General features: G+C 51.0%; 1 protein-coding gene across 9 annotated transcripts in view; it reads left to right on the forward strand.

Annotated features, from left to right (window-relative positions):
- The window catches only part of JADE2 (jade family PHD finger 2), a 52,146-nt gene extending 46,859 nt beyond the window's left edge, over positions 1-5,287 (forward strand). For all 9 annotated transcript variants that reach the window (XM_029216127.1, XM_029216124.1, XM_029216122.1 and 6 more), the window contains one exon: positions 595-5,287. In XM_029216127.1, the coding sequence (XP_029071960.1) occupies positions 595-1,403 (809 nt within the window). In that variant the 3' untranslated portion in view covers positions 1,404-5,287. The remainder of the gene's footprint in view (positions 1-594) is intronic.
- Positions 5,288-14,316: the final 9,029 nt, after the last annotated feature.

Consider the following 14,316-nt stretch of genomic DNA (forward strand, 5'->3'; position numbering starts at 1 on the left):
GGAGGGCCCATAGCTGGAGCTGGCCCTGGCATCCAAAAGGGACCTTCTACCCAGATATACCTTGCTGTCCGGTTCACGCCTGACGCCCATATCCAAGTTACCTGCTTTGGAAGCTCTGAGAAGCGACACATGAAAATCTAGTGCCCCCTGGTGGCCTGAGGGTGCTTTCCTCCATTCCTCCATCCCTTATGCCCCCAGGATACAGGGTGATGGGCAGGCCTGGGCGTCCACCTTGTGCAATCTCGAAGGGCCCTAGCTTGGTTTCATGCTCTGCTGTTGCCACTTTGAAATTCTTAAAATTTTTGAACAGGGAGCCCACATTTTCACTTTATGCTCTGCTTCTCAAACTGTGAAGCCTGTCCCAGGAGCAGGACGTCCTTCTGGGGAGAGGGGTATTTGGTGTGGAGCCTGCTTTTTGGCGGTGTTGGCAGGATGCATGGACGAAACAAGATAACTCAACAGGGTATATAGCACAGAGGGAAAGAGGGAGGAAGGTACGGTGGTGTGCAGGGGAGGGTCAGAGAGGGCTTCCTGAAGGAGAGTGGGACACACACCTGCTGGCATCTCACCTGCCTTCTTTCTCCCTTCGGCCAGGCCTGTCCACTTCGTTCCCCATCGACGGCACCTTCTTCAACAGCTGGCTGGCGCAGTCGGTGCAGATCACGGCAGAGAACATGGCCATGAGCGAGTGGTCGTTAAACAATGGGCACCGCGAGGACCCTGCTCCGGGGCTGCTGTCGGAGGAGCTGCTGCAGGACGAGGAGACGCTGCTGAGCTTCATGCGGGACCCCTCACTGCGACCTGGCGACCCTGCCAGGAAGACCCGTGGCCGCACCCGCCTGCCTGCCAAGAAGAAACCACCACAGGATGGGCCCGGTTCACGGACGACTCCAGACAAAACCCCCAAGAAGCCCTGGGGCCAGGATGCTGGCAGCGGCAAGGGGGGTCAGGGACCACCTGCCAGGAAGCCACCACGGCGAACGCCTTCTCACCTGCCATCCAGTCCTACAGCCGAGGACTGTCCCATCCCAGCAGCTCCCGAGAGCCCCCCACCGCTGGCCCCCGAGACCCCGGACGAGGCAGCCCCAATGGCTGCCGACTCGAATGTCCAAGTGCCTGGCCCTACGGCGAGTCCCAAGCCCTCAGGCCGGCTTCGGCCGCCCCGCGAGAGCAGGGGAACCCGGAGATCGCCAAGTGCCAGGCCTGATGCCGGGACAGGACCGCCGTCTGCTGTGGCCGAGAGGCCAAAGGTCAGCCTACACTTTGACACTGAGACTGATGGCTACTTCTCTGACGGGGAGATGAGCGACTCAGATGTGGAGGCCGAGGACAGCGGGGTGCAGCGGGGTCCCCGGGAAGCAGGGGCTGAGGAGGTGGTCCGCATGGGGGTACTGGCCTCCTAAGTCACCCCTACCCCTGTCCTGGGCCCTGCTCTGGTCCGCCCACGAGGCCTCAGCCCAGTCACAACTGCCATTTCCAATCTCTGCTGAGTGTCTCAGACCCTCGAGGCTGCCACTCTGTTGTGGTTTTATTTTTAATATAAAGAGAGTTTCGAATTCCACACTATTGTCTTTCCTCTGTGCTGGCCTAGGACGTTAGGATTCCTTACATGGCTCTGGCCACAAGGACCACACCAGGTTCTGGGCACCATCCCTGCCGCGGCAGCATCCCCGCCCAGCCCATGCGGTATTCCTGGGCTCCTGGCTACACGTAGGCAAGGTGAAGAAGAGCTCAGGACTCCAGCCTGCTGCCACTGGGTGACACAGAGTGTCATTTGGGCATTATTATGGCAGATGGGCCAGCCCAGGACCTGTCCCGCCTTGCCCCCAAATCCCACTGGGGTCCATCTGGGGGGTCCTGCTGCACTCCACTGATCCCCAAGGAAGTATAATAAGTGATACCCAGCCAGAGTCTACTCACTGTCACAAGCACAACGAGCTTATACGAGAAAGCACTGAGGGGGCGAAGAGGGCCTGCTGGTTCCAAGGGAGCCACAGCCGTTCCTGATCAACCCACATCATCAGAGGCCTGCCCGCCCACCCCGTGACCCTCCACTCCCTTGCTGCTCTGCCCCTGCCAGCGCCCAGCCCGGCGGCTCTGGGAAGGGCTTCCCAGAATCCTTCCTGAGCTGTGCCGTTTTCTCAGGGGACTCCCAGCCAGCCAGCCGCCAGTGCCGGCGGAGGGCTGCAAGGGAGGGCCAGTGCCCAGATGGGGGGCGTGGGGCTCAGACTCGCCCACTGCAGAGAATCGCTCTGGGACTCCAACTTCCTTCCTTCCTTCGGGGCCAGTCTCGGCCGAGGTCTGATCACTCCCAGATAGCTGACCAGACCAGACCACTTGCCTTTTCAAGTTTCCCAGTCCTGCTAAGAGATGAGCTTCTTCCTCAGTTTCCTTTTGGAAACTCCTCTTTCCAACAAGCAGTGGGATCCCGGGGCCCAGGACGCGTCAGTGACGGCCTGCTGGGGCTGTTTTAAGTGTTGCTGGATCTCCCTGGTTCCTCCCTCCCTCTGAGCCTTAACCCCCTTTCCCAGCCATTCCCTCCCTCCCCACCATCACCATCCTGCCTTTCCCACCCCACCCTCTAGGTCCCAGGTAGTAGCTCTGAAGAGTTTCAGTGGAGTGGCCCCAGGGTGACAGCTCAGGGAACAAACAAAACAAGGAATTCAGTGAAAACGTGTTTTTCTTTCTTTTATGAATTACTCCTGGATCACTTCTGCCACTGGTAAAGCCAGAACTTCTCCAACAAGAACCTTGCAAAAGTCCAGTGAATCAGTCGAATCATTCTGTGGATGCCAAAGAATATTTTGACCATAATACAGCACAGCCTGGACCTGACAACTTGTCACTTGGACTATTTTTTAAACGGAGCTCTTTAGCAACCAAGTATAGAAACATGTTCATCGCACACGTCCAGGAGGCGAGCGCAAGCTCTTGGACGAGGATGCTGTTCTGCTGCTGGTGTTGGATTTCAGATCCCCAGGCTGGGCCCACTGTGAGCTCTCCTGAACTCTGAGACTCACTGTGGGAGGAGACTGATGGCGAAACCAGCGTGGCAAAAGTGTTACCATGGGGTTGCCCCCACGTGACACACGAAGCGCAAATCGGCGGGATGGGGAAGCAACTCGAGCACCCATCCCCGACTCCAAATTTTCAAGGTACGACAGTGGCATGATCATCGACACTCAGTTTCATGTGAATTTTATCAAAACAGGAAACAAAGACAACGACTAAGTTTAAAGGGTCGGACAGATTTGTCCAGTTGGAGCAGACTCGGAGTGGGCTTCGAGGACTCTGGGCGTTGGGATGGCATGAGCTACCATGTAGAGTTTAGTCTGCCTGCCCGCCCGCCTTGGCAGTAGTGGCCAGTGCAGTGTCACCATCAGCATCCCAACCCCATTCTCTGTTTACTGCCTTTGAATAGACCTTCCTACCCCGTGCTTCAGGTCACCTCGGGCCACAACCTTGTCTGTGCTGGATTGCTCAGTCTGACCTCACAGGAAGCAAAAGGGACGAGCTTTAAAGAACAACCAAACTCTGCTGGGGGATGGGGGTGCCAGGAATGGCTCGGGTCCGGTAGACTCAGCACTTACCTGTTTACCCTTCATCCATCCTGAGGCAGAGTCTGGGCTCCCTGGGGGTGAGGGTAGGGAGAGAAGCAGGGTGGGAAGGTAGTGGGTCTGGCCAGGGTCTGGACTGTGTGGGCCAGGCCGGGCAGCCAGCACTCTTCATAGGGCCTCTACTCAAGTCGGCCTCTGGATTCCGACCCTTTTCCCGATTGGCTTTTGCTTTTGGATTGAACTATCCCTGGGGCCCACATCCTGCACGGAGTCCAAGTGTCTGTAAGGCTGGCTGGCCAGGATCTCCCAGGCCACGCCCTAGAGCTGTCCTTGTCAGGCAGCTGTCCACCCCTAGGATGTCCACCGGGCTGCAAAGAGGACGAGGATAACCGGTTCCCACTGCTGGCCTTTCTGCTATTAGCCACAGCCCCTTCGCTCTTTTTCCAGCCTGCCGACGGCTTTGCCGCCTCGGAGTTTAAGATGGGAAGCTGGGAAGAAGGTAGGAGGCCTTTTCCAGACCAGAGGCTGAGGCAGATCTTTCGCTTGACCGTATCTGATCACACTCACTGGCCCTCCTCAGGGAGGGAGAAGCTGCTCTGGAACTCATCCAGGCTGTCATCACCACCCTCCCAGTCCCCACTGCCCACCTCCTTCCCCCTCATCACAGTGAGAAAGGATAATGTGCAAGGAAAGTATTTTTATGGATCATAAATGTATTTTAGAACAAATAAGGAGAAGAAAGGTAGAAGGGTTTATTTTATTAAATGAGCTCTGACTCGGTGACAGTGTGTGAGCATTTGCAGTGTGAAGGTCTCAGGTTCCTTAGAGAAGCCACCCAGGTTTCCAAACATGGGTGTTGGACTGTGGATGTGTGAGCCTGTTCCAGAGCACACCTTGTGTGTGTCTGAGTGCAGGCGTATCTGTGTGTGTCGTGTATGGGCACACGATGGGACTTGGGGGACAATTCCTAGAGAATCACCTGCTCGATTCTAACAGACATTGGCAGCAGCTGGATTTGGCGTTTCCTTGCTTACTGCCAGATGTGGCCAACCTCTGCCCATGCCCGAAGCTCTGTAGAATGGCCTGGGTGCCTGTAGCAAGGCCCTTGGGGAGGCCCCTTCCCATGCCCCTGGCCCAGCTGGCCACATTGGCCAAAGAGCCAGGCTGGTGTCTGGAGCCTTTGGTTGTTCTTTAAGGCACTCCCTGCTACTTTGTCCCTCAGATGCACAGCACTCTGTGCTCCACATCGGCTCGGGGTGGGGGGATGATATGAATGTCACAGGAGGAGACACCTTCTGTCTTTGTTTCAATGAAAGTGATGTGCCATTTGTTAATATACAAGAGAAATATTGAAAATATATTGAAAAGAGCAATTTTAAATTATTTTTGGCTTATGTTGCAATATTTATTTTCTTGTATTAGAAAAGATTCCTTTGTAGAGAAAAAATGTATTTTTCATTAACGCAAAAACCTATTTCTCCTTTTTGTACATTGTCCATGTTCGCTACCCTTCACGAGCAATAGAATGTATGGCCGCCTGGGGGTGGCCGGTGCCCGCGTGCCCTGCATGATTCTGTGTTGCCGCTGCCGCATAGCTCCCAGTCCCATCCTGTCCTGCTCACTCCTGGGGGTCTTCCAGAGCCCAGCCCCCACTAGGGCCCGTGTCTTCATGACCCCTCTGCACTCCTCATGTGTTGGCAAACGCAGTTAATAAAGCGATGTTTTCTGTGCTGGCTGGTGTGAGGCTCTGTTGCACCGGGGGCGGGGGGTGGAGGTTCACTGAAACAGCGAGTGTTCCCTGGCTGTCCGAAGGGACGTAGCAAGTGCTCAGTACGCACTGGGGCTGGGCATATTTCATTTTCTCCTCACTGCTTTCATCCCCTGGAGTTCAGAGTGGATGATGGAGCTTCGCAAAGCCACACCCCTGCTAAGAGGTGAAGTTCAGCGTTCAAGTCGGGACCCCTTGAGCCACCTACCTGGGGCAGTGGGAAGGTTTCGGAGGAAACTCAGGCCTCTGTCCCTAGATCAGGGAAGGCTTTTGCCCAGGCTTGTTTTTCACTCATTATTTCCTGAGTACTTACTCCGGACCAGGCTCTGTAAAGTATGGGGAATGTAGCCACCATCTATCTCTGCCCTGGGGGAGCTCACAGACCAGCAGGGACACAGTGAGGGAACTGGGAGGTACTATGGAGGCCTGGGCTGACTGGGCAGAGGTGCATTCAGGTTACTCTGAGGAAGCAACACCATTCGTTCATGCATGCATTCATTCATTCACTTGACAATTAGTCTACTGAGCATACATCTCATTCTGCCAGTGTGCTGGGTCGTACACTGTGGATGGCACCAGGACCCTGCCCTCCCGGAGCTTCCAGACTTCCAGGCGTCGTAGACTTGAAGAATAACTAGTTGATCGCCCAAGGGGAGCTGGCTGGGCGGAAGGGGCAACAAGCGCTCTGGGTAGAGGGCTCAGCAAGCGCAAAGATGGATTAATCTACGTGCAGAGGGGTTTTGAACCTCCTCTGAGAGCCCAAGGGGAGGCTGTGTGGAAAGGGGCTTGAGTTGAGACTCAAGGAATCTAGCTTCTGGGGCCGCTGACTTAGTTGTTAACCACAGAGAACTGCCCCATTTCCTCACTGATGCAGTAGAAAGAAGGTAAGTCCCCGAGGGCACCTCCAGATCCAAAGTTCTGTGATTCCCCCCGATGCAGAAAAGTGATGGAAAGAAACCTGGGGTGAGCGAATGTGCTTTGAATGCCTATGGAGGGAGGTGTCCCTCACTGAGGGGCCACATCCCTGCTGCTGGGACCTGGGAACCCTGTCTGACAGAGCTGTGTGGGTTCTTTCAGGGCACCCAGCTCAGCATCCTCAACCACAGTCAGCATGAGGTGCTGGTGGATCAGCCCCAGGGTTGAGGGGGCTCCTGCTCGGCCAGCCCCCCTAGCTGTGGTTTGGGGCTGTCAGCTCTCTGGGCCAGCTGCCCTGGGCTCGGCACCCCAGCCTCTCCCTCCTCCCAAATCCAGGCCCACTTGACCGCAGTGCTCCAGAAGAGTGATGCAGGGGCTCCGTGGCCAGACCTGCAGCTGCAAAGCTGTGGGGCAGGAGAGGTCAAGGTACCTGTGGGTCCAAAGCAGCAATGTGCAGTAGAAATAAAGTGAGCCACATATGTAATTCTAGTAGCCACATTTTTAACAAGTAAAAAGAAACAGGTAAAATGAATTTTTTTATTTTTTTATTTTTTTATTTAATGCATTATATCCAAACTATGATCACTTGAACCTGTAATCAATATAAAATAATTACTAATGAGCCAATGGCACAGGAATCCGAGGGGAGGCCAGGTGTCCACTCCCGCCGTTTCGTTCATGCACACATGGATTCAGCACTCACGGGGCATCAGCTGTTGGGCCCTGAGGACTCTGGGATGACCACATGCCCCTCTGCAGAGACCAGGCCAGTGTGGGAGACAAACTTTAATCCGATAGTCCCAAAACCATGTGCAATGACACACAGACTGCGCGGCAGCGGGGAGGGACTCTCGTGCCCACCCTGAACTTGCCTTGATCTTGTGAAACTCCTGCAGGGTAGGATCTGGGACGCCATCTGCTGCCCAGCCCTGATGCCGGATGATATGTGTTTTTTTTGCCACAATTTTTAAAAAAAAAGAATATAGGGAAAAAAAAAGTAACCCTGCTACATTTCATAATGTATGACTGCTTTGCTGCAACAACAAACACAATGTTAAGGAAAAAGAAGCCATTCTAAAACATTAAAAAGAAAAAAGAGAGGATTCCCTGGCGGTCCAGTGGTTAGGTCTTTCTGCTCTCACTGCCGGGGGCCCGGCTACGATCCCGGGTTGGGGAACTATGATCTCGCAAGCTGTGCAGTGCGGCCAAAAAAATGTTGTTAATTAAAAAAAATTTTAATTTAAAAAATTAAAAACAAAAAGAGTTCACATTGGGCCTCTCTGCCTTTCCTAGAGCACCCATGACTCCCCTGGGCCCCCCAACTCAAACTCAAGTCTTCTTTTTATTTTAACCCAACCCTCACAGTTTTTTGCACAGCACTGTAGGAAAATATGTCTGACCCAGGCTGAGGAAACCAGGGTTCTACTCTTCTCTCTGCCGTTGACTTGATGTACCTCAGTTTTCCCATCTGTAAAATGGGAGAAGAGGTTGGGGATACTGCTTTCTCTAGGTCCTGGGAGGAGGGTCCATGGTCAGAGGATGTGGTCAGTGAGGATCAGGTCAGAGTCTGCCGGGGCCCTTCATTTTACCTTAAGTCCAGCTGGGTGAGGTGGGGCTGGCTGGCAGAGGGGGCTACATGAGCCTCCAGACTGAACTTGGACAGAGCAAGAGCAGGAAGACGCTGCAGGCTTTCACACAATCAGAATGCCATCATGGCCGCTGATTCATCTGTCACCAGGTGAGGGGTCAGTAGGAGCATAGCATTAGCCATAGGTGTGATCATGAGGTGAGACACAAGGTCCGGTTGGGACGGTGACAGGGTTAAGCACTGAGCAGGGCCTGCAGGCACTGGAAGGAAGGTGAGGTGTCCGTCCTCCAGGCTTGGGTATGGGGCCGAGGCCTCACTGGCAGGGCTGGGCGGGGGGGCGCTCTGTGATTTGGGTGACAGCAATTGTAGGGTGGGCTTGTCCAGGTCTAGGGGTTTGGGTTCAGTGGGCAATTCTCCCTTATTCTCCCTCCATCCTCAGTTAACATTAGCTAACTGTGGCCGTTCAGGTCCAGAGAATTCATCCATGAACACACCACAAAGGAGAAAGTGACTAGAAATGGATTCTTGTGGGCCTTATGGTAATGGAGAATTAGGGACTGTGTTTTGGCCCTTTCTGGGCCTCAGTTTCCTCATCTGTCAAATGAGGATGAGAGTTCCTACTGGGCCCACCATGCCGGGTGGCTGAGAGTTCCTACTGGGCATGGATGTGAAGGGAACAGAATGAGGAACCACTGACTGGGTGAGGGGAAGGGGAACAGCGGTTTAGGCAGAGGGCGCTCTAGCGCTGGCAGACTGACCAGAGGCCAGGAGGCCAGAGGGATTTGTTTACTGAGTCCCGGAATCCTAGAGGCGAAGCCCCGCTGTTTACAAGTTCTCACGGGTCTTCCTGCGCCCAAGCAGGACACCTGTGGTCTGGGGGCAGGGCAGGGACTGGCCACGTGCGGCCTGGGCGGGGCCGGCTAAGGGCGGGTTGTAAGCACCTGGTGTTCATCAGGGAAGCCATTCAAGTGATGCCTGTGCCAGTCAGCTGCCTATGCCTGAGAAACACCCACCTTCCCAGCATTCCTGGTTCCTCGGTGGCCATCCTGAAACCTCGTAACCCAGGAGGCCCGAGGTAACCGAATTCCTCCTGTCCGGCACCCTCACCCTCTTTTGCAAAGAAGGAACGTTCCATTGCTGGGGACTGAATGTTGGGAGCAACACGAAACTCAGAAGAGCACCAGGGTTTGCAGGAGAAGCCAAGTAAGAAAAGTGACTCAGCAAAATAAACCATCACCTGTGGATATTCTGAACTGCTATCTTGGGACGCTGGGTGATTGCCTGGTTCTGGCGACAGGTGCTTGGTATACAAAACTTTGTTTCCCACACGCCAGCTGTAATACTCATGCTCATCAGCGTACAGAAGGAAGCCCAGGAGACTTGGGAAGGAGCTGCCATGGACGGGCCTGATAGCTGCCTCGCCCAACGTAAGACTCCTAAATGGGTTCACGGCAAAGGGAGCAGTGTGCTCTGTAGGGACGTCAGGAGCCAGAGGGGTTGCTTAAATCTTAGGGACCCCTCTGCCCTCCAGGAGCACATCCTTCTGGTCAAGAAAGTGTATGGGACCAGTACCAACCTGCACCGTCAGTCCTGGGTCCTACCTGGCCCTCATCTGAGGAGCCGCATCTGGGTGATAGGACCTCAGTGTTTAGGGGGGTGGGGGGCGTGAAAGCACGTCTTGTCCACCACCTTCTCTAGGACAGCCTCTGAATTCTAGTGACAGAGAGCCTGTCACTTTATAAGCAACCCACTGCTAAGCCATCTGTATTAAATTTAAAAATGTCTTCCTTAAATTCAACTGTAATTGTCACTCTGAAACGATGTTTCTATTCACAGGCGGTTCTGAGCCCGGGAGCCACAGAGGTCAAGTCCAGTCCAGTGTCTGCTGGGCAGCCCTTGGGCTGTGTGATGAGTTAGGACACCCTGCCCACCTGACTTTTCAAGTTCAGGACTTTTCTAGGGGATTAGAAGGCAGGGTACTCCCCTCATCTACTTCTATTACGCTTCTCCTGCTCGATGGATGGAACCACCAGATCCCCACACTGTGCAGGCAAAGCCAGTCCCAGGTAAGAGGTGCATGGAGAGGGGGGTCAGAGAGGCACAGATGTGGTCTCAGCTCCCCACTCCCAGCAGTACCCTCAGGGAGCCCCACTCCCTCAGCCCGATGTCTTGTAGGTTGTGTAGCTGTGTCAACAGCTCCAGCTTGTGTTTTATTTTGACCTCAAACATGTGTCTTCCCCATTGTCAGTGCCACACATTCTGGTGCACATGCTCAGTGTGGCATTTTGGGGATACATGTCTGTCCAGATGTTCTCAGCTTCAAATAGTGTATCCTGATCTGATGGCCCCATGAGCAGGCTCCCCTGGTGGATCCCCGGCTCCTGCCTTGGGCTGGAAAACATGGTCATACATCATAAAATGTTGGTTTCGGAATCAGTGTCAGAAGTAGCCTACTTATGACAGGTGAGAAGCAGGTTGAAAGATGAGAAGGATCAGCCCCGCTCTTCTGCCTCCTTCTCAGTTCAGGCCTCATGTTCTCCTCTTTCCCTCCACTGACATTTCCTTCTAAGATGCTCTCCACACAGCACCTCTTCAGATTCTGGGCTCTACCGGCCCCAAATCACAGCGTGCCCTTTTCTGCCGCGCCTCTGTCATCGCCATGCTGTCTGCTCGCACTGTTCTCTCACCCCTTCTCCACTAACCAGTTTATACACCTTCAAGATTCAGCTCTGGTGCCCCTTTTCTAGAAACCTCGATGGGGTTTGGGGGCCTTTCCCTTTTGCCTTCCATGGTGCCTTGGGCAGATCTCTGCCCGTTTTTCATCATTCCATGCTAGTCCCCAGCAGGCAGGTGTTGAGGAAATTCCTGCTGACTGACTGGTGGAAGGGCAAACAGAAAGTAAGGCCAAATGTCCCAACCTGAATCCAATACCGGCACAATACTTGCAAAGTCCCTGGTGATAACGGTTTTCCACACGTAAGGTTTTGTATATGTGAGAGAGAAAAAAAAGAGAGAACCTGGTGAGTAGCGACCCCGCCTCCTACTTTGCCCAGCCCAGCCCAGCGCGTGGAGTGGTGGGCAAAGGCTGCCCACATACCAGGTAATCAGAAGGGTCAGGCACTGCTTCTCCAAAGACGCAAGGCAGATTGAGGGCCCAGAGAATCTGAGAGGGGTCCCCATGCCACCCGACTGCCAGAGGCCTGTGGATTCTGAACCTGGCCCCAAATAGCAGCTGAGGTGGAAAAAGAGACTGTTCTCTAAGCATCTTTGTGCCACTGCCATCTGCTGCAGTCGGGAAAGAAAGCAGCGTCGCGTGGTTTCCTTCAGGAGCTGTCAGAGCTGTGTCCCCATGCAATAGAGCCCCTAGTTGTAGATAAGCTCTGGGGCCCAGAACAGGGCTGGAACTCTCCTGTTCTGCCCCTTACCCAAAAAGGGGCTCTTGGCCATTCAGGTCTCGAAAGTGAAGTCCCTAGAATGGAGGAAAGTCAACATGAGTTTCTCCAGACTGCAATCAATCTGGCGTGGCTTCCCAACCAAGAGGTGGATCTAGAGAGCTCAACCCAAACCCAAGGGCCAGGAGAAAACCCTAAAAACGGTGCTGTAACTCGGTAATGTTTATAATCTCTAGTGTCTGAGATTTTGCTAATCCCGGATGAAATGAGACTACAATTCCACTGATGAGGGTCACATTCAGTTCCTTTTAGCTCAAGAAAGTAGTAAACCAAAATCTCCATTTTTGACCCCCAGGTGTTTCTCTGTCCACCTGTACCTCACCTCCAATTATTTCTTCCCTTTGTTTATTTTACCAGCCATGAAACGTGACACCTGTGAAGATTCTGACTGGAGGACTGATACCCATTAACCCAGGCCCTTTCAATACAATCAGGTAAGAAAGCGCTTCAAGTCTTCTTTTTGCAACATTACCAGCTTGTTCGTAGTGGCATAGTGCCGTCACTGAAGTCATAGTGACTTTAATAAACGTGTTAAATGGTTCACCATAGTGCCCCCAATCAAAACCCACATTCCAAAGCGAGGCTTCCTTTGTTTACTAAATAATAGCCAGAAAATTATTGTCTTGGTGTCTGATTTTAAATAAATTGAGTTGAGAGGCTTTGTAAACACAGGCTCTGACCTTTGTCAATTAACTGAATCCCCAGTTGAACCCTTTATAAGGGACGCGGCAGGAACAGGGCCTGTTCTAGGACCTTTGTTAATCATCAGGTTTCTAAGCTGCTGTTCTCACCTTTCAATTAGGAGGATGGTGGCCGCCACCCAAAGGGCTTCTTTTACAGTTTCCTAGTTCCTCTATTCCCAAAAAGGTGTTTTCCACACTCTTTTGGGGGCTATGACATTGCATTACTTGTAGCTTTAGTACAAATATCAGATAGTCTAGTGGGATAGTATATAGCTAAATTCAAGAAAATGAGCTAAATAAACTGGACTTTATTTTCTTAGCATTTATCCCTTCAGTGCATTCACTACCTACCTATTAGTTTCAGTTCAACAAATAACTTGAGTCCATACTAAATCTCTATTTGATGGACCCAACTGTAGTAGAATCATGATTGTTTATGTTAAGAGTTAGCATAAAGCTTGATGTCCTGCACACTGTTAGTGGGAAGGTTAAAGGGATGGCTGTAGAAAGGTTTTATATTTGGATTTAAGTCTCAAAAGTAGCTTGATAACCCTTAACAAAATGATAAAATTTTTCATTCGAGTCACCTGAGGAGCTGAAGAAAGTCTGCATCCTGAGGGCAGCCTGGGCTTTGGGTGATTCTGAATTGCAGCCAAGGTTGAGAACCACCGACTACAGGTTACACTGACATAGGATTTACTAATAAATGAATTCTCAGGGGAAAAAAAAAAAGATACATTTTTTTCTTCCCTGATTGGCCAATGACCATTTAGTGTTACTAGTATTTAGTGTTATATTACTGTTTTTCCTAAATGAAAATCCACACACTTTGGCACCAGGAAAACCTGAGAACCTTGTTGAAGATTTGGATTTCTGCCCTCCACCCCACCCCGGATTTACTGAATCACAATATTTGGTGGGATTTTTTTTCTTGTGTGTTTTAAAGCCAGCTCTGCCCCGCCCCCCGACACACACACAGGAGATTCCGATGCATACTAAAGCTAGAGAACCTTGATGTAGATAAAACCAACCAGCTGCCTTATTTTTCACATTTCAACGGACTTGGCATTGTGTAAGTCCTACTACAGTGTGCCCATGAGTTGTTTTCAGTCTTACAAGGCAAATTAGGCCTCGGTACTTAATTTAAGCAAAGGTTCCTTGGAATCCTTGCACAAAGGGTACGTTCTATAATCTTAATAATTTCGAAGTCCAAGAAATTTCTAATAAGCACAATGAAAATTACAATTGGATGGTAAAAATGGGACTTGACACCAGAGTGTTTCAAAGACCAGGTAATCATTTTATTTTTCTATTCCTGACACTCAAATTCATAGGGGGTGAAAAGACAATAGAACATAATCAAAATAACACACAAACACAATTCAAGGACATTTAACCAACTATTATAGCTGTTCTTTGTAAAATATATAAAGGTAAACAAACATCTTTATATAAATTAATGCTTAACAATCTGTATACACTGTAAAACAATTGTTAAAATTCACACTAAGATGCTAGTGCAAGCAGTGGTGTACAAAAGTGCAAACAAGGTTAGTGATGAAAAACTTATCACCGACTTACCACTTCAACATACTCTGCATTCAGTCAAATACTGAAGGCCTCACCACAGAAAACACTTTTATCCCTGTTAAAGTTATGTGACTACATTCACCCTGAGTGCTCTTGCCTCAGTATGGCAACTGATTATGAGTTCAGGTTAGGAGCAGCACCAGGGAATCCAGAAACCCATGTGAAGTTGGCCATTCTGATGTGAATCTTCGTACTTGATAATGAAAACAATTTCAAGGACAGCTTGTATGTCAAAAACTGTAGAACTGTCACCTCCCTTGACCCTCAAATATTTAAAACTAAAATTAAATCTAATTCCCCCGCTTCATTTAAAATACATGCTGAAGAATTCATCCACTCCAGTGTGGCTTTTCCACAGAAAATAATTCTGCATGAAATCACTCAAAAGCCTTTCCCATTTCTGTCCTAAAATCTATTTGGGGTGGGGGCACTCCTGAAACAAAGTTTACTTTGGATAAATTTGCTTTACTGTGATTACTTTGGACTCCGTTTAAAAGTGTGGTCAAAGCCTGGAACAATCGATCAGAGGTACTAAATATATTAGCTACTTAATGTTCCAAATTATGAGGACAAAAATTAGTTCAAAATTGCATCTTCAACAGACTCTGTAGATTCCCTTTATACTCAGGGATGTTTTTATCCAGGTGTGGGCTGGGGTATGTGAGGGGTAATGGTTCCAGGGTTCAAGAGTAGAAACATGGTTTTAACAAAATTCCAATCACTTTACACAGAGGCACAGTCCCTATATTTTTAAGAGCTTGTC

The sequence above is a fragment of the Monodon monoceros genome, unplaced genomic scaffold (genome assembly GCF_005190385.1).
Source record: "Monodon monoceros isolate NGI ecotype Baffin Bay Population unplaced genomic scaffold, NGI_Narwhal_1 Super_Scaffold_12, whole genome shotgun sequence".
Taxonomy (NCBI): domain Eukaryota; kingdom Metazoa; phylum Chordata; class Mammalia; order Artiodactyla; family Monodontidae; genus Monodon; species Monodon monoceros.